The sequence below is a fragment of the Capsella rubella genome, unplaced genomic scaffold (assembly GCF_000375325.1).
Source record: "Capsella rubella cultivar Monte Gargano unplaced genomic scaffold, Caprub1_0 scaffold_1, whole genome shotgun sequence".
In the NCBI taxonomy this organism is placed as follows: Eukaryota; Viridiplantae; Streptophyta; class Magnoliopsida; order Brassicales; family Brassicaceae; genus Capsella; species Capsella rubella.
In genome coordinates, this window is record NW_006238923.1 from 1862041 (window position 1) to 1879587 (window position 17547).

Consider the following 17547-nt stretch of genomic DNA (forward strand, 5'->3'; position numbering starts at 1 on the left):
CAAACTCTTATATTTTCAATTCCTAACTTCCGTTGCCCATGACTACAACAAAAGAGGGTGGAGATGTTCATCAATGGCAATAGGAACAGCAGTTATCCAAAATAAATCAATGGCCACTAAATTAAAAAATTGAAAACCTAAAAAAAAAATGGTGTCGAGTGACGACGCCGTTAACTAAACTGATTTCTTTTTAATGTTTTATTTACATAATTTGTTTCATTTATTAATTTTAAGTTTTTATTAAAAATATGACAAATTTAAAGTAATATGACATGTATCATTTTTATTGGTTACAAGGGAAGGGGGTGAACAAAAGGATTCACCCCTAGGGGTGAATCCAAAAATTGTTCGTGTATAATCAGATTATCATTTGATTAGAACAGGCTAAAAACTACAACCCTGGCTCTGATTGTATGAGCATTTTGGAGGAATTCACCTAAAACACTTGCACAAGTCAATCAATTCCATCACACACTTATAAACCTTTAGAGTAGACCAAACAAGAAACCATATTCATGGCAAAACAGAGGAGAAAAACCCAAAAAAATTAAGATCACAATCCTATATAGTAAAACCCTAAATTTGAATTAGTTTCGTTGAAAATCGTAACCATAATACTTGAGAAACTAGAAAATCTATCATCTATAAATTACTTTGTGTTTTTTTTTGGCAACCAACAAAATTCATGTTTTTTTTTTTTTTTGAAAAATATTAAAAAGTCTAAGGAATTTTCCTTTTGCTAAATCGATAATTTAAGCAATTTGTGTTTTTGTTTTTTCATCTGAAACTGATGGAAACACAAAGATCGGCACTATGATTCTCAGCACCGGAGCCGCTTCAACATTATCCATCGCCGCTCGTGTTTTTAACGCTATGAATCGCCGAAATTACTCTACTCGATGCATCTCCGCAGAATCCCTAAATCTTCGTTCCGATTCCACTTCAGGTCTCTCCTCTCTCTCTCTCTCTCTCTCTCTTTCCGACTTTATGGGAAATTGATGGAACTTCACTTCATAATTGGTCGGTTGTTCTGTTTTGGTGTCAGAAGCAGCCAATGTAACTCCCGAGTCTGAGACTCGACTCTCTTTGAGGAAGAAAAGGCTAAAGCAGGAAGATTTGGAGCCCTTGGATGAAGATTCCACCAGAGGAATCAATTCCCGTAAAGTAATGTAATTTCATAATTCTGCTTCGAGTATGATATTCTTGTTTACTGGTTTCTACGTTCTTAACCAAATCATATTTCTCACAGGGATGACATTTCTCAGATATAGTTTTGTTATTTTTGTTGTAATTGTTCTTTCAGTTTACTCTGTTCTTACAAAAAATATATGTTTTATGTAATGATGCAGGAGATGTTGGCATTACCTGATATAGAAGAGTCTCCTTACAAGAGTACCAGTGGATTTGCTTCATCTAGTAAGTCTCACTATCTACGGTTACATTTTCCCTTTTTGAAGAAAATGTTTTGTATTCCTGATTAATCTTAAGTTACATTCATGAGTTGAGTCGTCAGTCATATTTTGTAACCCAACGTCAATCATCACAGATGTCTGATGGATTGAATCTTTGAAAACAGTAAAGTGACTGAACCAAACCTTGTTCTCATCACCCTTCAACTCATAGCATGATTTCTTGTATGAATGGTTTTTGCAGGGACCTCAAAACTAAACTCATGTATAAAATCAACTGAAGCTAGCGCTTCTGCATCTTCGGTCAAAACTGCAGGTTTTCATTCACGATACTCTAATATTCTTAGTGAAATTTCGGGTACATTTATTCTTTATGGAAATTGTGATGTCCGTAACATGTTTATTTAGGGATAGCACCTGATAACTGGGAAAAGGTGATCGAGGGTATTCGAAAAATGACATCTTCAGAAGAAGCACCAGTTGACAATCTAGAATGTGATAGGACTGGAAGCTTTTTACCTCCAAAGGTAGAAGATCTTACATCTATATGGGAATTGTGGTATCTCTGAGTTTGTGCCTATTGGTTTTAGGTCTCATTGCTTTCTCAAATGTTACTTCCCATTTCTTTTCATTATTACATGGTATTCTAAGCATAGATTGGGAACCAAGTTCCTAGCTTTTTACCTTGAACTGAAAACTCCCTAACACTTTATGTTACTATTAACAAAATGCTAGCCTAGGATTAGGAAAATCTCTTATTTCTGATTCTTGTGGCCTTTGTTGTTTTCACATTTCATAATCTTGTTTTTGCTTTTGACCTATCTCATCCTATTTCTAGGAAAGGCGATTTTATGTGCTCATAGGAACACTACTTTCAAGTCAGACTAAAGATTACATAACTAGTGGTGAGATTTGAATTACTCAGCCCATGTTGAAAGAACGCGTAATTTCACCATTCCAGTATCTATGATATCATCTGGATCTCCAAGTTTCCTGATATTATATCCAAACACTTTTAATATGCAGCAGCAGTAGACCGTCTTCTTCAAAATGGCCTTCTCACCCCCGAAGCCATTGACAAAGCCGATGAATCAACCATTAAGGAATTGATCTATCCGGTATATTATTCCTTAGTTATCTTACTTCATGTAGTTGAAGCCTTGAAGGCCTCATTGACTCGTACATGACCCATACTGCCATATTCTTTCATGAAAAGTATTTAAGAAATGAAAAGAAAGGAATGAGAAAATTTAAATGGAAATTGTTGTCATTTTTAATTCGATATGAAACTTACTGTTTACTCGTGTTACTCGTAGGTGGGATTCTATACTAGAAAGGCTACGAATGTGAAGAAAGTTGCAAAAATTTGTCTGACTAAATATGACGGTGACATTCCAAGCACTTTGGAAGAACTACTCTCACTTCCAGGAGTTGGTCCTAAGATTGCTCATCTGGTAGAAGTTTCCGATAGTAGTTTTGTAAGAGAGATACATGTGTCCATAGTTCTTATAAGGTTTTTTTTTGTTGTCTGGTGATAGGTTTTGCATATAGCCTGGAATGATGTTCAAGGAATATGTGTAGACACACATGTGCATCGCATTTGCAATAGACTTGGTTGGGTGTCTAAACCAGGAACGAAACAGGTGCTTCTCTAACATCAGGCTTATGTTTAATTATATATATGTATGAGATTGATTTCTTAAGACTTGATATAAATTTTGCCGCTTTTTTTGTATGCTCGTTGCTCTTTGTCACCCATCTCTCATATGTTCTGGACCAGAAAACCTCGTCCCCTGAGGAAACTAGAGTAGCTCTGCAACAATGGCTTCCAAAAGAAGAATGGGTCGCTATCAACTTTCTGTTGGTACGTCATCCTAAGAGATTCTAACTTAAAATGCATGTCCATACACAAAACAATCTACTTATGATTATTATGAACATTTCATATGTCAGCAAGAAAAATGGCTGAAACCTGTAGAACTCCACTTAATCTTCATCCTCTCTGTTTCTTTGTTGTCTGAAATCTAAACACAGGTAGGTTTTGGACAAACGATTTGCACACCACTAAGACCACGATGTGGAACCTGTAGTATCACTGAGCTCTGCCCATCTGCCTTCAAGGAGACCCCAAGCTCATCATCCAAATTGAAGAAATCTGTCAAAAGCAAAAAACTTTAGTTGCTTTGGTTCTGGATTCTTCTACCAGATAATTTCTTAACCCATTTTGTGATTAATCCCCTCGGAAAAAGTTAAATTGTACCCAAGAAAATGTATAGTTTTATCACCTTTATAGGGAATGTAAGAGCATCCCACTTGTGTGTGTATGAAAGAAAGACACTTGGGCAAGTATAGTTTTAAACTTTTAATTGATTATTATGAAAATGCTTCAAAGAGCAATTCAAAAACCGTATTTCCATTAAAAGCAAGTAATTTGGAGTTATCTACCTTGTAACTTATCTAGTTTTGTTTGCAACTTGTGAAATGGCTGATATCCCCTTTTTATTGGGGTCAAACCAAATTTAAATGATATTCTATGTTCAAAAACCATCAACAAACAGATTAATTGAATTCTCAAGACGAGAAGACACTTACTAAAGGCTGATGGGTTTAGCCACACATTGTGTTTAAGAAATGTTAATGGTCATAAGAAAATTAATTTTAAATTTAGGTAATTTACCAAATGGAATGAAGTTATGGGGTTAATTTGATGATACATAACATATTCGGGGGAGTAACTTTATAAATAACCCGAACTTGTAAGAATATCCACAGACTAGTAGAGGTAAGGATAGAGATACACTTACGTCCAAACAAAGAGTGGGTTAGAAAATTTTATTAAAGCAGCAGCCGGAAAAAAAAAAAAAAAACGTTCCAAGAGAAAGAAAAAAAAAAAAAAAAAGAGGGAGAAGAGCAACGAAGACGGACCTGCAAATTCTGCAGTCTCCACTGACACTTTCGATCTTTCTCTCATTTTCACCTTCTGCAATCTTCAGGTTTCTGCGTCTTTATGTTACCACCTCTCTCTTCTGCTTGCTCGATTTTGCATTATCTCCGTTCATTTTCTCAGTTGATTGTCTCGCTGGAGTTGTATATTGGCTAATGCAATCGGATAAATAGTCTGTTTGGCTGTTGATTAGCAAGTACTTGTTCATATTAATGCACAGCAACCGTTGATTTAATTGAACTGATCATATGCAGCTTCAGTTTCTAGGGTTTGCTTCAGGATTTTTCTTTCTTTTACTCGGAGGTTTAGTGGATTCCTCTTTTGGGGTTTATCTCTATGAGTGCATGTCTATTAGGATTTGGTGTTCCGAGATTGAGTGTGGCTGTGAGAGAATCTTAGTTGTACTCCTTCTGGGAGTATTTTGATATGTGGAAACTGATTTTTCTGCAATTCTTCTTGTGTATGAGTGTTTGGACTCTACATGTGTGATACCTTTAGATTACATACCTGTCAGGAACGTATTTATAAGTGTTTGAATTGAAAGTAACCTCGTATTGTTATTTTTTATTAATACTGTTTTCCCTGTGATTTTTGGGTTTGTAGTTTATGGAAGGAGGTAATCATCAGAGGTAGCATTTCTCCATGCATCCGAAGCAATCAAGTCAAGGAGATGGGTCAGTTACTCAGCCAGTTAGAACTAGTGATAGGCTTAGGAGGAGGCCCAAATTGTATGCTCGCTCATACTTTTACTATTCACCAAACATTGTACATAATAGGAAAAGAAACACCAAGACAAGAACGGCAGCCTCCCAGATCGCAAAGATGCTGCACAAAGGGAACCGTCCTGCAAGGGTATCAAATGCCACAGTAAGCATAAGCATTACATGGTCCTTCCTATGTTATTGCATTAGTTTATAAAATCTGGCTCTTCATCTTGCTCTACGTCTACCTCTTCGATAGTTTTATCCTTCAGTATATCATTTGGTTAGTGGATTGATTTGATCATCGGTTTCTTGATCTTGTCTTCATTTTTCTATTTCAACTGGCTAAATATTGTCTATGGATGGTATCAGGGGAACAACATGACAAGTGGTCTGATCAATCCTTTGCTTTGTTATGCATACCGTTTATCTTTAGTCTGATTAAACTAGAATGTTGATAACATTGCTAATGACGTACAGCCAATTGCATCTGACCTCCGGCGTTCCACAAGGAAGAGAAGAATTTCTGTAAATCTTGAGGACTATACGGACAGTTCTGGAGCAGAGGATGAAGATATGATGGTCAGAATTTCTTCCTCTTAAAACTGGCTCTTTGGTTATGATTCATAAAACTATTATATAAGTACTGTGGTACTGGTATGCCTGTTGAAAATAGAGTTCTGATCTTTTTCAGAGTCCGGCATATCGAAATATGAGGAATCGAGTCAATAATGGAGTTCATAAAAAATTCTCAACTTCAAAAAGTAGAAAGGGCATGGAAACTGAATTGGCACCACGGCGTGAAGGTCTCCGTCCTCGTCGTTCAAAAATAATTGCTAACAAACGACTGAAAACAGAATCTGGCGCCGATCAGGATACATCAGAGGAGAAAGATGGCCAGGATGAAACTGAGAATGGGAATGAATTAGATGATCATGATGTAGATGACGGTGAGGATGAGGTTGAGGTTGAAAACGAGGGTAATGGAGAAGATGAGGATGATGGCGAAGATGAGGGAGAAGAAGATGGTGATGATGATGAGGAGGGTGATGAAGAACAGGAGGGAAGGAAGAGATATGATCTGCGAAACCGTGCTGAAGTCCGGAGGATGCCTACAGAAGAAATTAATAAGCAACAACAATCTAGATCTCCGCGGAGAGTGTTGCATCAAGGCATGGGCACCAGGGTTGGCAGAGATGCTAGGAGAGGTGGGTCTCGGCCTCACAAACGCCATCGCTTTACAAGAACAGATGATTCAGATGATTCTCTTCTTGTGGATGAGTTGGACCAAGGCCCTGCAATTCCCTGGGCTCGAGGTGGAAACAGATCTGGACCACCTTGGCTATTTGGGGGTTTAGACACGTATGGGTCAAGTTCATTGGGATTGAATGTTGGAGCTTCGGGTTGGGGCCACCAAAGTGATGGTTTGGCTGCATTAACTTCTGGTGCTCAGACTGCTGGGCCTAGTTCTAAAGGAGGTGCTGATATCCAGCCACTGCAGATTAATGAGGATATAAATTTTGATGAGATTGGTGGACTATCTGAATACATTAATGATTTGAAGGAAATGGTTTTCTTTCCGTTGCTGTATCCAGAATTCTTTGCAAGTTACAGTATCACTCCTCCCAGAGGTGTACTGCTATGTGGTCCTCCAGGCACTGGTAAAACTCTGATTGCTCGAGCATTAGCGTGTGCTGCTTCAAAAGCTGGACAGAAAGTTAGCTTTTATATGCGAAAGGGTGCTGATGTTCTTAGCAAGTGGGTTGGTGAGGCTGAGAGACAACTAAAGCTACTCTTTGAGGAGGCTCAGCGAAATCAGCCTTCCATAATATTTTTTGATGAAATTGATGGTCTTGCTCCTGTAAGATCTAGCAAACAAGAACAAATACATAATTCTATTGTTTCAACTTTGCTGGCGCTGATGGATGGCCTTGATTCTCGTGGTCAAGTTGTTCTCATTGGAGCTACGAACAGGGTAGATGCAATAGATGGAGCGCTACGCCGCCCTGGTAGATTCGATCGTGAGTTCAATTTTTCTTTACCAGGCTGTGAAGCACGAGCCGAAATATTGGATATTCACACTCGTAAATGGAAGCATCCACCTACCAGGGAGCTGAAAGAAGAGCTGGCAGCTACTTGTGTAGGATATTGTGGTGCTGATCTAAAAGCTTTGTGCACTGAAGCTGCTATTCGTGCTTTTCGTGAGAAATATCCACAAGTTTATACAAGTGATGATAAATATGCCATAGATGTTGGATTGGTTAAGGTTGAGAAGAGCCACTTTGTAGAGGCAATGTCAGCTATCACTCCTGCTGCCCATAGAGGGTCTGTTGTTCAATCCAGACCACTCTCCCCGGTTGTATCGCCATGTTTACATCGACACCTCCTTGAATCCATGAGCATAATATCAGATATTTTTCCCTCATCAGCCACTTCATCAGAGTTGACAAAGCTGTCAATACTTTCATTTGGATCTGCAATTCCTCTTGTTTATCGTCCTCGTCTTCTGCTGCTTGGTGGTGAAGGAGTTGGACTGGTAACTGCTTTTCGTTTCTTGTGATTATATCAGAAGGCTTTATATTATGAACTGAATTCACTTACGTGTTAGCCTAACAGGATCATCTTGGGCCTGCAATTCTACACGAGCTAGAAAAATTTCCTATTCATTCTCTGGGACTTCCATCTCTCCTTTCGGATCCTGGAGCAAAGACCCCGGAGGAGGCGTTAGTACATATATTTAGTGAAGCTAGGAGAACAACACCTTCAATACTTTACATACCGATGTTTAATAATTGGTGGGAAAATGTAAGTGTCGTTATTATTCCAGTTCAATTCGCTGAAATTACTTTTGGAGATCGTTTGCATGGTTGTAGCAGGAATTCCCTTGAGTTTTAGATTGCCATTCTAATGATCTTGTTACTGATGGCTGCAGGCTCATGAACAGCTTAGGGCTGTATTTCTGACTTTGTTAGAAGAATTGCCATCAAATCTACCCATATTATTACTTGCTACTTCTTACGGTGAATTATCTGACATGGAAGAGCAGTCAGTATTTGACAATAGATCTGTGTAAGTTTATGTTCTACTTGGAATCACTCTGTCCAGTACCATACTACAGCTTTGTTACTAGCTTTTATTTTTTCCCCCATATAACTGGTAAGTGACTTTCTTTGGGCATGAGCAACAAGTTTTTGAGTAGGTTCTCAGTATAATAGTATACAGTTGGAGCTTGTTCTGAAAGCTGGTTATCCCTTCAATGTCAAAAGGCTTGCATCTCAGTAGCATGCATGTTAGTCTCGAGTTAATATATGAAGCTGTTGACCACTTACATTTGTTTATCAAGTTGATTTTTTTTGGTTATTCTGATATTGATCACCTTAAGGATCCTTAACATGGGGCACGTAATGATCAATTTAATTTATGAACGTACATAATATATTTGACAAATTACATGGAAGTTCATAGATAATTTATGTGAAATGGTACTGCCTTTTTATTGGTCTCATTCCCCAACTTAGCATTATCTAGAACTCTCATTACAGATTTAATTTTGTTCATTCTTTTGGTTGTCCATGAAATAGTCCTCAGGCTTGTGTTATATTATTCAGTCTCTCAGATTGTGTACATTATTTGCTTTCAGGTATAATGTGGACAAACCATCAAGCGAAGACAGGTCTTTGTTCTTTGACCGTTTGATTGAAGCTGCTCTCTCAGTCATTTCAGGCTTAAATAGCAAATCAGATGAACCACAGTCCCTGCCAGAACTTCCCAAGGTTCCAAAAGAACCTACCGGTCCAAAACCCGCAGAAATAAAGGCCAAGGTGGAAGCTGAGCAGCATGCCCTTCGACGATTGCGTATGTGTCTCAGAGATGTTTGCAATAGGTATATGGGCACATGATATTTTGGTAACTCAAGGCACTACCCTTGCAGTGTTCATATTGACGCTTTATTATTGTCGTCTTTACACTTATATCAAGAAGGCCTATTACTTTTTGCCTACTGGAGGTCTAGTGATCACAGTTCCTGATATAATAATCTGGTAGCCTTGCCTAGTCTATAATGTTGGGAGTTATCTTGGGTATTGCAGATAAGCCTGTTTTAATTGTCGCTTGTTATCTGTACAGGATACTATATGATAAAAGATTCAGCGCATTTCACTTCCCAGTTACTGACGAGGATGCTCCAAACTATCGCTCAATAATTCAAAATCCAATGGATACGGCTACACTGCTGCAGCGTGTCGATGCTGGGCAGTATCTCACATGTTCACCGTTCTTGCAAGATGTTGATCTCATTGTGAGAAATGCCAAGGTGCACTCCTATTTACAACATATGTCTTTTATATGGCGATAAAACTTTTACAATTCATAAAATATGGTCCCTGCATTAGCAAAGTAATGGATAGAAAGTCCCACTGATTGGTGCTGGAATAGATTTGGCTGGTGTTGACATTGTCCTTATTATCCATTTTATCATGTGATATATTGAGGGAATATAGCTGTTCTCTTAAACAGAATGTCGTTTCCAAGTCAATGCTAAGGAATGAGACTCTTACCAATGAAGTGATGTGTTGATGGTGGCTGACTTAACTTTTTTGGTTATTTATCCAGGCTTACAATGGAGATGATTATGCTGGAGCAAGAATTGTCAGTAGAGCCAATGAGCTTCGTGATGTAGTATGTTTGCTAGTCTCTAAGACTGCATATATAATTTTCCACAAAGATTGCTGCAAGTCTGTCATCTCCTAAAAGCTGTTCCCTGAAGTCATTGTTATTTTTATGTTTCAGGTGCATGGGATGCTGTCACAGATGGACCCAGCACTGCAAACATATTGTGATAAGATCGCAGCTGAAGGTGGTCCTTCACAGATACCAGATGATCTGAGTGGATCTATCCTTGGTCTAGCTCCTGTTGTGCAGATGGGAACTGTTACTAGAACCAGTGCCCGACTTCGGAATGTGCAGCCAGAGGTTAATTTAGATCGAGATTATGAAGGTCTTAAAAAACCCAAGAAAACTGTGGATGCTGCCTGTGCAGGTAATGCTACTACAATTGCAGATTTGGTTCTTGTTTTATGTGTGAAGTGTCTGTGGTTTGCTTTCCCTGAAACTTTTGAGTCCCTGCGATCTCGGATTCCTAGATGTAGAAAAACTCTTGGTTATGAGACTTCTCAATACATGTGGTGTGTGTTTACTTCATGATGAACAGATTCAGCTGCAGACAAATTACAAGACCAAGATTCAGGCCAAGAAATGCCATCTCCGGAAGTGGCCAACTCAAATCCGTCAGCTCCATCAGCAGCAGATGGTGAAAGAGAAGACCAAAGCGAGCAGCCAAGAAAAGAGGAGGTATCTAGGGAAGAAGGAAGTGGTGATTGTTCCCGAGATTCCGCTAAGTTGGATGAAGAAATATCAAACCGAATAGAAACTGTAAAAGTACTACTCATGGAGCGCACTGACAAGTACAGCATTCCGCAGATGGAGAGGCTTTACACTCGAATCATGAAGGGTGTTCTTGAGACTTTGGACAAAGGGCTTCGCGATGACGATAGCAACCCTAAGCATTCAATTTTGAGATTTTTGTCGGCATTCGCTCAGCATGAGGCGAATTTCTGAGGTTACACTTTCTCAGATCGGTCAATAGGTTAGGTTTGCCCCAAAAAAAAAAAAGAATGAAAGAAGCAAAAGATTTTTTTTATTTTTTTTTTCAATCCGGATTTTTTCTTTGACTGAAAAAGTTGCTTTAAGACCAAACAGTAGTTTATCAGTAGGATCCTCTTGTAAAGTAGAACTTGCACTTTTCAACCTAAAAACAAGCTTAATAGGCATAGAAGAAACAAAAGTGATTAATCTTCAGGTTACTCTTGTATCAAATTGCTCTTATAAGTGTCCAGCTTGGTTAATCATCTCAAGATGTTTCACTGTTGGTCGCAATTGGTGTTAAGTGCAATACAAGTAATTTCCGGAAGGGAAGTGAAAAGATGAACAAAACGTAAACATAACAAAACGTATCAATTGGAGCTGTAACGAACGATGATTTTGGGGATATCAACCCAGTTTAGCTCATCATGTCTTGGTGGAACTTATTCTACAACTCTGAGTTCCTGTCATGACCGTTGAGGATAAATATTGAGCGGGAAAACCAATCTTGACGCACTGAGAGATTTAATCAGCGGTTAGAAACAAAGTTCTTGGACGATTATAAAGATTCTAAGAGAACAAAAGAGGACCATTGTGAATTTCTCCTGTCACCATTTTCTCAATCTCAATCTCTCTCTCTTCTCGTTTTATCTAGATTTTGGCAAGTCTTGTGATCTTCTTCTCTACGCTAGTGCAACTTCGTGAATCATACATAGAAGGAGAGATGAGTTTGGGTCTGCATTTACCGGCGGATAAACAAAATATCCCCAAGACTGTGGAACAAATAAGACAAGAGATATTAGATAGAATCTTTGATCACGTCCCCAGAAGAAAAAGGACTTGTTACGAGTTCCTTCGCAAGGATACAGAGCAACACCTTCCTTCTGTCCCACAAGAAGATAAAGATGCGATATTGAAGAGAAACATCCCCAAAGGAAGAAAGACTACTTCTTGCGAAGACAAGACGCCGCCGGAATGGCTTGCCCAGGTGATGAGTCGCATGAAAGGAGCTGGTGACCCGAAGCTAATCATAGAGAAGACTCTGGACTTGAACGATGTTGATCCACTCCTAAACCGTCTCTCGATCCCTATCAGCGACGTTATCCAAAACGATTTCTTGACGCTTGACGAGTCGAGAATGATTGATGACGACGACATCACTAACCAAGGGAATATGGGCGTGGCTGCGTTTCTTGTGGATCACAGAACTAAAAGATGGAATGTAGGTATATGAAGACTAGTTCAGGGAGAAGCTACTGGAGTTTTGTCTTGCGTGGTGAATGGAGCAACGCCGTTGAGACTAATGGATTGAAACAAGGCGACAATATCAGTCTTTGGTCTTTCAGGTCCAGTGAAATCCTCTGTTTTGCCCTTGTTCATCTGACTAGCTCTTTCTGTGTAGATAAGTAAAAAGAAGGTTTTCAAGACTTTTAAGGTTTCGTTATGATAGAGATGTTGCTAGGTTTTGGTACGAAGTTGGGATCTTAATCTTGTTGAGATTTCTCTTACATTACTACTCACAGATAAAGAGCTGTTCACTGAGAATTGTATACTTTTGACATGCTCTGGTTTTGTTTCTTGATCTGTACACAGTACACGCACACAGATCAAGTTTTAAAGTTACTCAATTTGCTATGATTTATTATTAAGTTACTGCATTGATAATATGTTTGATTTGCTTGTGATACATCATACTAAAAGTATAAAACTGTGGAGACCAAATTGGTAAAGTGTTTTGCCACATTCGTCCCAAAAATATAACGAAGGAATCAAGCAAAACAAGAATGCAGAAGGTTCTTCTAGTCATGTTGAAACAGAATGCAGAAGGATCATAGGTCTTTTAATACCTTTGTACCCACGCTTTGATAAATTATTAGGATTTTTCTTTCCACTTTATCACAAAACCTAATTACAAAATCAAATAGAGCTCGCAAAAATCAGAATCACTTTAATGGGCCTTAATTCACTGATTTGATATGGTGTACTTCTCCTATCTTAAGCCCAAATATAGCAGCCGCTTGACCCAGTAATTAAACTACTAATTAAGCTGAAAGAAGAAAAAAAAAGTAAATCAGAACTGATTAACTTATTTAACGTCAACACAGGTGGTATTCTCATTCTCATTCGGTCATTCTCTCTCATATATTTACTTCTTCCTCACGTTAGCTTCTCGCTCTTTGATATCGAGTTAGGGTTCCGATCACAATGACGATAAACGAAGACGATCAAGCGGATGAGACGGTTTTGTCGAAGCTCTATGAGTTGGCGGATGTCGCAGCTAAGGTGAATGATGAAGATCAACGCGCAAGAAAAGGAAAAGCCAAGATCGTCTCTGAGGAAGACGAAGAGGAGAGCGAGAAGAATCTACGATCGCGTTCCTAGAAAGATAAGGTCTGAAAATCTTTCTTGGGCTTCTACTTCTTCATCTCTCCTCCACCGCTCTCGTTTTGAGCCTTCTTCTTCACGCTTACTCCAATCGTCCCCATCTTCGTGCCTAACGGATAGCACAAGCTCCGTGAGCCATGCGGTGTCACAGAGGAGCAGTTATAGTAGTAGTAGATTCCAGAAATCAAAGGTGGTTGCTCTGTTTTCAAGGACGCCAAGGTGGCTTATTCAGGTGATGAGAGACATGAACGGAGATGATCCCAGACTCATCTGTGAGAAGAGTCTTATCGTGGCTGATGTTAACCCAAACGAGAGCCGTCTCTCGATACCATTCAACCTTTTAATCAGAAACGACTTCTTGACGCCTGTAGAATCGAGAATCATAGAGGAAGACATCAACAAAGATGAGAAGATGGGAGTGGGAGCGATTCTGGTGGACCAAAGGACCAAAATTTGGGGTGTGATTTTAAAGAGATGGGATGTGAACAACGGAGGCTCAGACTACAACTTGGTTTGTGGGTGGGACGACGTCGTTAAGGCTAATGAATTGAAACACGGCGACTACATCACTCTCTGGTCTTTCAGATGCCGTGGAATCCTCTGTTTTGCTCTTGTTCCTCTTACAATGAGACAGAGGACCTCTTCCAACGCTCTCAGTCTCTGCTAGGCTTCTTGGCTCTGTTGAGTTTGGTCTACTTTTGTACTGCCATCTAAGTTCAGGCGATTCTAGAGGTTTTCTGAGTCAAGTTAACTTCTTGGAGGGGTTTTCTACGTTTTGATAGATCTTACACCTTTACTCTATCGTTTGTACGTTCTTTTGATTTTCATTCTCTACTATGATTGGACATTTTCGGTTTAATAGTAAAACAAACTCTGATTACTGAAAGCCTAAGTATGAGTTGATGAATATTTACAACATGACTCAGGTTTTGGTGCTTGGTCTACTCAAGTTATTGCATCAGTTAATACCTTTTGTTTCTCGTAATATATCTCGAAGCCTGAACTGAGTGATAGAATTGGTACAAATATTGGCATCTTGTAAATGTTTTCTACGGGACTTTTCTACTCATGATGGAAGTTAGTTTGGTTTCTGAGTTGCTCTTTGATCTCACTCAGTCATGACAAGTTAGCTGTTGTGTTGTGCAACTTAGTTAGCAAGCACGCTGCCGCAGATTCCCTAGCTTCCGCAGCATCAGACTTTTCCTCTCCATGTACTGTATATGCGACATGATTCCCCTTGATTCTTACTTCAGCTTCATACCCACCTTTTTTGGACAAAGCAACAATATCAACATGAAAATTTTGAGTGAGTAAAGGAGCTAACTACAAATTTGGCATATGACCTCAAAACTTTACCATCTGATGGAGACACACGATAGTTTGGTAGTACCCAGTTATTCACGAGACAGATATCATCAAGTTTCTGCAATAATTAAGGGCAATGAATCTTATTCTTTGAACGTCAAATGATCATAGTTACCATAAACTAACCTGACACAGACTTTTAGTAGGAGCAAGCGATTCACTGAGCTTCAGCCTCTTGTTGCTTTGGCATGCTGACTTGTCAGAAGATTCTTGAAGGATGCGGCTTGGGTATGTCTCGTTACAGCACTCAAGTATTGTTTCTAATTGCAGCTCCCAATCACCTATAACAACCACGAGAAGCACTCAGATTCACATAAAACAAAATCTGTGACAGAAAGGAAATGTACATGTATACACACCTTTGATGTTCTGGATGCATTTATCACATTTAGCAATCTCGTCTTCTACGTACCGCTGTTGACGAGTCTGCAAAAGAGAGCAGTTCTTAGCCAAAAAAAAGGATATATGCTATTGCCAGTCAGTTTGTTTGCTGTATTGTGCATTTATGATCAAATCTATAGTTATTACCAGTTTATCTCGCTTACAAAGAAGAACTTTCGTTGCAGTTTCGGATAGTGATGTAGCTCTAGAAAGAAGAGACGTCTGTAGCTCCTCAAGGTTTAGGTTAGAGTTGTGAGCAGAAACAGGAGCTGCATTAAGCTTAAGAAAGCTATGAAGTCTGTCAGAAACAGCTTTCTTCCTCTGGATACCTCTTTCGTTGTGATCCTTTGGGTCAGACGCAACATGCATTTACAAAAGGTTCATAAGGGAAACTTGAAGATAGAATTGAGAATATTTAGTTGTTAGTGTAGTAGATTTTAGACTTTACCTCCAAACCACCTTTCTCACCATTATGCACATTCTTAGACTTCAACCCAAATACCGTCTCCAAATGGGCATTCGGTTCCTTCAGAAAACTTGTACTTCCTTTTAGGTATCGATTTAATATCCTTGGAGTAGCTTTTCTTCTAGCTCTAGGATTGCTAAGTAGAGCAGCAACTTTTTTGGCCTGCAATTTAAATTCCCAAGTTACTTTGTACTACCATTTTATTCTTGACACAACCATACAAGTATCATTACCAGTGCATACGTTAATTTCATAACTCCTTTTTGAAGCAGCATTTCCTCTTCTTCCAAAAAAGTCAAAATTTTCTGACTCCTTGGTTGCATCTTCCTTGTCATTGCTTTCAATATCATCACATACAGCTTCTGATTCTTTCTCTATCACAGATTCAGTTTCTCCTCGCCTGAAAAGACAGAATCAACTTTTGCTATCTCCTAAACAAGAAAATGTATCAAACTAACTCAAAAGTTATGTAAGGCCTAACAACTTAGGAAGACAAAGGATGCAATCAAACCTGGAAAACCAATCTTCTATGAGGCTGGCATATGGAAGAACATGAAAGTATTCCACTATGGAATTTGTGGCCCACTCGGAGAAGCTCTTCTCAAATAAAGGACCCTGCATACTATTTAGATAGAGAAGAGAAATAGAGGCTGATTAGAAATTTCAAGACCTCATTATCCAATCATGCAAATGCAACTAATGTGAAGTAAAGTGAGTTCAAGAATAACATCTGAAAGACCATCTTGCCAACATTTTGAAGTCAGTATCTAGTTGGATACAAGGTCCTTGGATTTGGCATAACTATTGCAGGTAGGGCATTTCCTTCAGATACCAAATCAACTTACCAACTAAGCACTTCTTCAATGGGATTTTGTCCAGAAAATTTGTCTTGTGAAGTGCACTTCATTATGTAAAAGCGGACTGCAGTCTTCTCTTCACTCAAGGAGAAAACCAAATGCCTCTCCAAGATCACAATGTCCTTGTGATTAACACCTGAAAAGATTCTAAAATTGTTGAGTAACTTACAGAAAGAATGCTATTACATATATAGAACACAGATGATGAGTCTTGCAAACAAACCTGCGGCCTCCTTAACAGCAGCAAATGCAACTTTTTGAAAGACGACCTCTTCTTTCTGATTAGCTATAGTAGCTTTCTCTTTCTCAATGGGGTTTTCAAGGAGTGACCACACACCTTGTGTGATGGAGCTGTGTTTAAGATAACAGTTCTTCTTCTCCGAATCAACTAGCAGAACTGCAACTTTCCTTATAGGCAACTTGTTCAAGAAAAAAATATCTGAAGACGCATCTAACCCCATGGATAAACGACATGCATCCACGATAACCTTCTCCAGCAGAACGGTATATTCTGAATCAGCATCTCGTCCAGACTCCTCCTTCAAATGCTGCAGCAGAGCAGGTCTCATATCCGTAGCTAAGTCACGGAAGGACTCAAGAGACAAACATTCAAGATGAGGATTGTCTTTTCTGTGGTAATAATTGTAAAGCAACACAAGAGCATGAACCTGAATCAAGACACAGAGGAGGCATTGGTGTCTAATAAGAGCAAAATGGGGAAAACCAAACCAATTAGAGAGACCGAGGAAGTTATAGAAAAGGACCTGCTTGGCGACAGATTCGCGGAGAGGTTTGGAGGGAACATCATGTGATTTGAATGGAAGCAAAGGGTCGACTAAGTAGACTAACAAAGCTCGAATGGCCTCCTCTGTGGGACAAGCATCAGAGGGTTCCGTGGTGGTCTTCGTGACTGGTAAAGTGCAATCCACCTCCTCCATTGAAGCCAAAATAATCCAACAGAAGAGGAAGAAGACGCCGAGTGGAGATTCAAGAAGCAAAGAAGCAGATGGAACAAATAAAAATAAAGTTGAGATTTTTATTAATGGGAAAGGAAAACCCTAGATTTTGATCTAAAAAGGTCTCATATTACCGTTTTTGGTAATGAGAGAAGAGTTGGAAATTTAGAAATGTGTCAGCTCAGCTCTCTCTCTCTCTAGTCTCCCTAGTAGTAAGTAACAAGGAGAAGAAGAAGAGACAAGACTCAAGAGTCAAGAGAGATCGATCATCTAAACTTCGTGTCTTTCTATTTTTTTTTTACTTTTTTTTTTTGTTAATAGTGGAAAATTCGGAAAGGCGCCAATGTGGATCTCTTTTGAGGGTAATATGGGATTTTCCTGTTGTTGTCCCATAAATTAATAGCTCTTCTTTTGTGGTTTGATTGACGCGATAGGACTGTTCA

General features: G+C 39.0%; 5 protein-coding genes across 11 annotated transcripts; 4 read left to right on the forward strand and 1 right to left on the reverse strand.

Annotated features, from left to right (window-relative positions):
* The first annotated feature begins 730 nt into the window (after positions 1-730).
* Positions 731-3817, forward strand: LOC17897264 (endonuclease III homolog 2, chloroplastic). Of its 4 annotated transcripts, none has more exons than XM_023789869.1 (11): positions 731-946; positions 1046-1164; positions 1350-1416; positions 1654-1725; positions 1818-1936; positions 2248-2314; positions 2439-2527; positions 2726-2863; positions 2948-3052; positions 3190-3273; positions 3444-3817. In XM_023789869.1, the coding sequence occupies exons 1-11, from the start codon at positions 814-816 to the stop codon at positions 3585-3587; spliced, it is 1137 nt and encodes a 378-aa protein (XP_023645637.1). In that variant the 5' UTR covers positions 731-813; the 3' UTR covers positions 3588-3817. The 4 variants fall into 4 exon arrangements, with proteins under 4 accessions (XP_023645637.1, XP_006304736.2, XP_023645636.1 ...); XM_006304674.2 differs by having other exon boundaries at positions 732-946; positions 2436-2527; XM_023789868.1 differs by having other exon boundaries at positions 732-946; positions 1049-1164; positions 2436-2527.
* A 475-nt stretch (positions 3818-4292) lies between these two features.
* Positions 4293-10960, forward strand: LOC17900807 (ATPase family AAA domain-containing protein At1g05910). Of its 3 annotated transcripts, XM_023789223.1 has the most exons (12): positions 4293-4402; positions 4957-5027; positions 5130-5220; positions 5535-5636; positions 5749-7590; positions 7671-7859; positions 7987-8123; positions 8695-8937; positions 9180-9366; positions 9666-9731; positions 9843-10092; positions 10264-10960. In XM_023789223.1, exons 2-12 carry the CDS (start codon positions 4996-4998, stop codon positions 10668-10670), a joined length of 3546 nt encoding a protein of 1181 aa, XP_023644991.1. In that variant the 5' UTR covers positions 4293-4402; positions 4957-4995; the 3' UTR covers positions 10671-10960. The 3 variants fall into 3 exon arrangements, with proteins under 3 accessions (XP_023644991.1, XP_006303884.1, XP_023644990.1); XM_006303822.2 differs by having other exon boundaries at positions 4957-5220; XM_023789222.1 differs by having other exon boundaries at positions 4957-5205.
* Positions 10961-11418: 458 nt separating this feature from the next.
* Positions 11419-12104, forward strand: LOC17899125 (B3 domain-containing protein At1g05920). Its single transcript, XM_023790011.1, is given in 2 exon segments — positions 11419-11920; positions 11923-12104. Coding segments are annotated over 2 exon segments (684 nt in total).
* Positions 12105-12984: 880 nt separating this feature from the next.
* LOC17896656 (putative B3 domain-containing protein At3g24850) lies at positions 12985-13746 on the forward strand. Its single transcript, XM_023790014.1, has one exon. The coding sequence runs from the start codon at positions 12985-12987 to the stop codon at positions 13744-13746; it is 762 nt and encodes a 253-aa protein (XP_023645782.1).
* Positions 13747-14049: 303 nt separating this feature from the next.
* Positions 14050-17283, reverse strand: LOC17898659. Of its 2 annotated transcripts, none has more exons than XM_006306955.2 (11): positions 16913-17283; positions 16372-16816; positions 16137-16284; positions 15803-15913; positions 15535-15691; positions 15274-15453; positions 14973-15170; positions 14804-14870; positions 14571-14725; positions 14436-14502; positions 14050-14344 (listed from the first exon to the last, which is right to left on the reverse strand). In XM_006306955.2, the coding sequence occupies exons 1-11, from the start codon at positions 17084-17086 to the stop codon at positions 14196-14198; spliced, it is 1851 nt and encodes a 616-aa protein (XP_006307017.1). In that variant the 5' UTR covers positions 17087-17283; the 3' UTR covers positions 14050-14195. The 2 variants fall into 2 exon arrangements, 1 of the variants encoding a protein (XP_006307017.1); XR_002835498.1 differs by having other exon boundaries at positions 14313-14344; positions 14582-14725.
* Positions 17284-17547: the final 264 nt, after the last annotated feature.

What these genes read in the sequence shown, in the direction of transcription:
- LOC17897264 (XM_006304674.2), top strand. Translation starts at nt 814, where the DNA reads ATGATTCTCAGCACCGGAGCCGCTTCAACATTATCCATCGCCGCTCGT. An exon ending in CAGTGGATTTGCTTCATCTA is followed by an intron (nt 1,417 to 1,653) that starts GTAAGTCTCACT and finishes TGGTTTTTGCAG; the next exon opens with GGACCTCAAAACTAAACTCA. An exon ending in TCGCTATCAACTTTCTGTTG is followed by an intron (nt 3,274 to 3,443) that starts GTACGTCATCCT and finishes ATCTAAACACAG; the next exon opens with GTAGGTTTTGGACAAACGAT.
- LOC17900807 (XM_006303822.2), top strand. Translation starts at nt 4,996, where the DNA reads ATGCATCCGAAGCAATCAAGTCAAGGAGATGGGTCAGTTACTCAGCCA. An exon ending in TTAATAATTGGTGGGAAAAT is followed by an intron (nt 7,860 to 7,986) that starts GTAAGTGTCGTT and finishes TGATGGCTGCAG; the next exon opens with GCTCATGAACAGCTTAGGGC. An exon ending in CTCAGAGATGTTTGCAATAG is followed by an intron (nt 8,938 to 9,179) that starts GTATATGGGCAC and finishes TTATCTGTACAG; the next exon opens with GATACTATATGATAAAAGAT.
- LOC17896656 (XM_023790014.1), top strand. Translation starts at nt 12,985, where the DNA reads ATGAAGATCAACGCGCAAGAAAAGGAAAAGCCAAGATCGTCTCTGAGG.
- LOC17898659 (XM_006306955.2), bottom strand. Translation starts at nt 17,086, where the DNA reads ATGGAGGAGGTGGATTGCACTTTACCAGTCACGAAGACCACCACGGAA. An exon ending in TGCTGTTAAGGAGGCCGCAG is followed by an intron (nt 16,285 to 16,371) that starts GTTTGTTTGCAA and finishes GAATCTTTTCAG; the next exon opens with GTGTTAATCACAAGGACATT. An exon ending in TCGTGTGTCTCCATCAGATG is followed by an intron (nt 14,345 to 14,435) that starts GTAAAGTTTTGA and finishes TGTCCAAAAAAG; the next exon opens with GTGGGTATGAAGCTGAAGTA.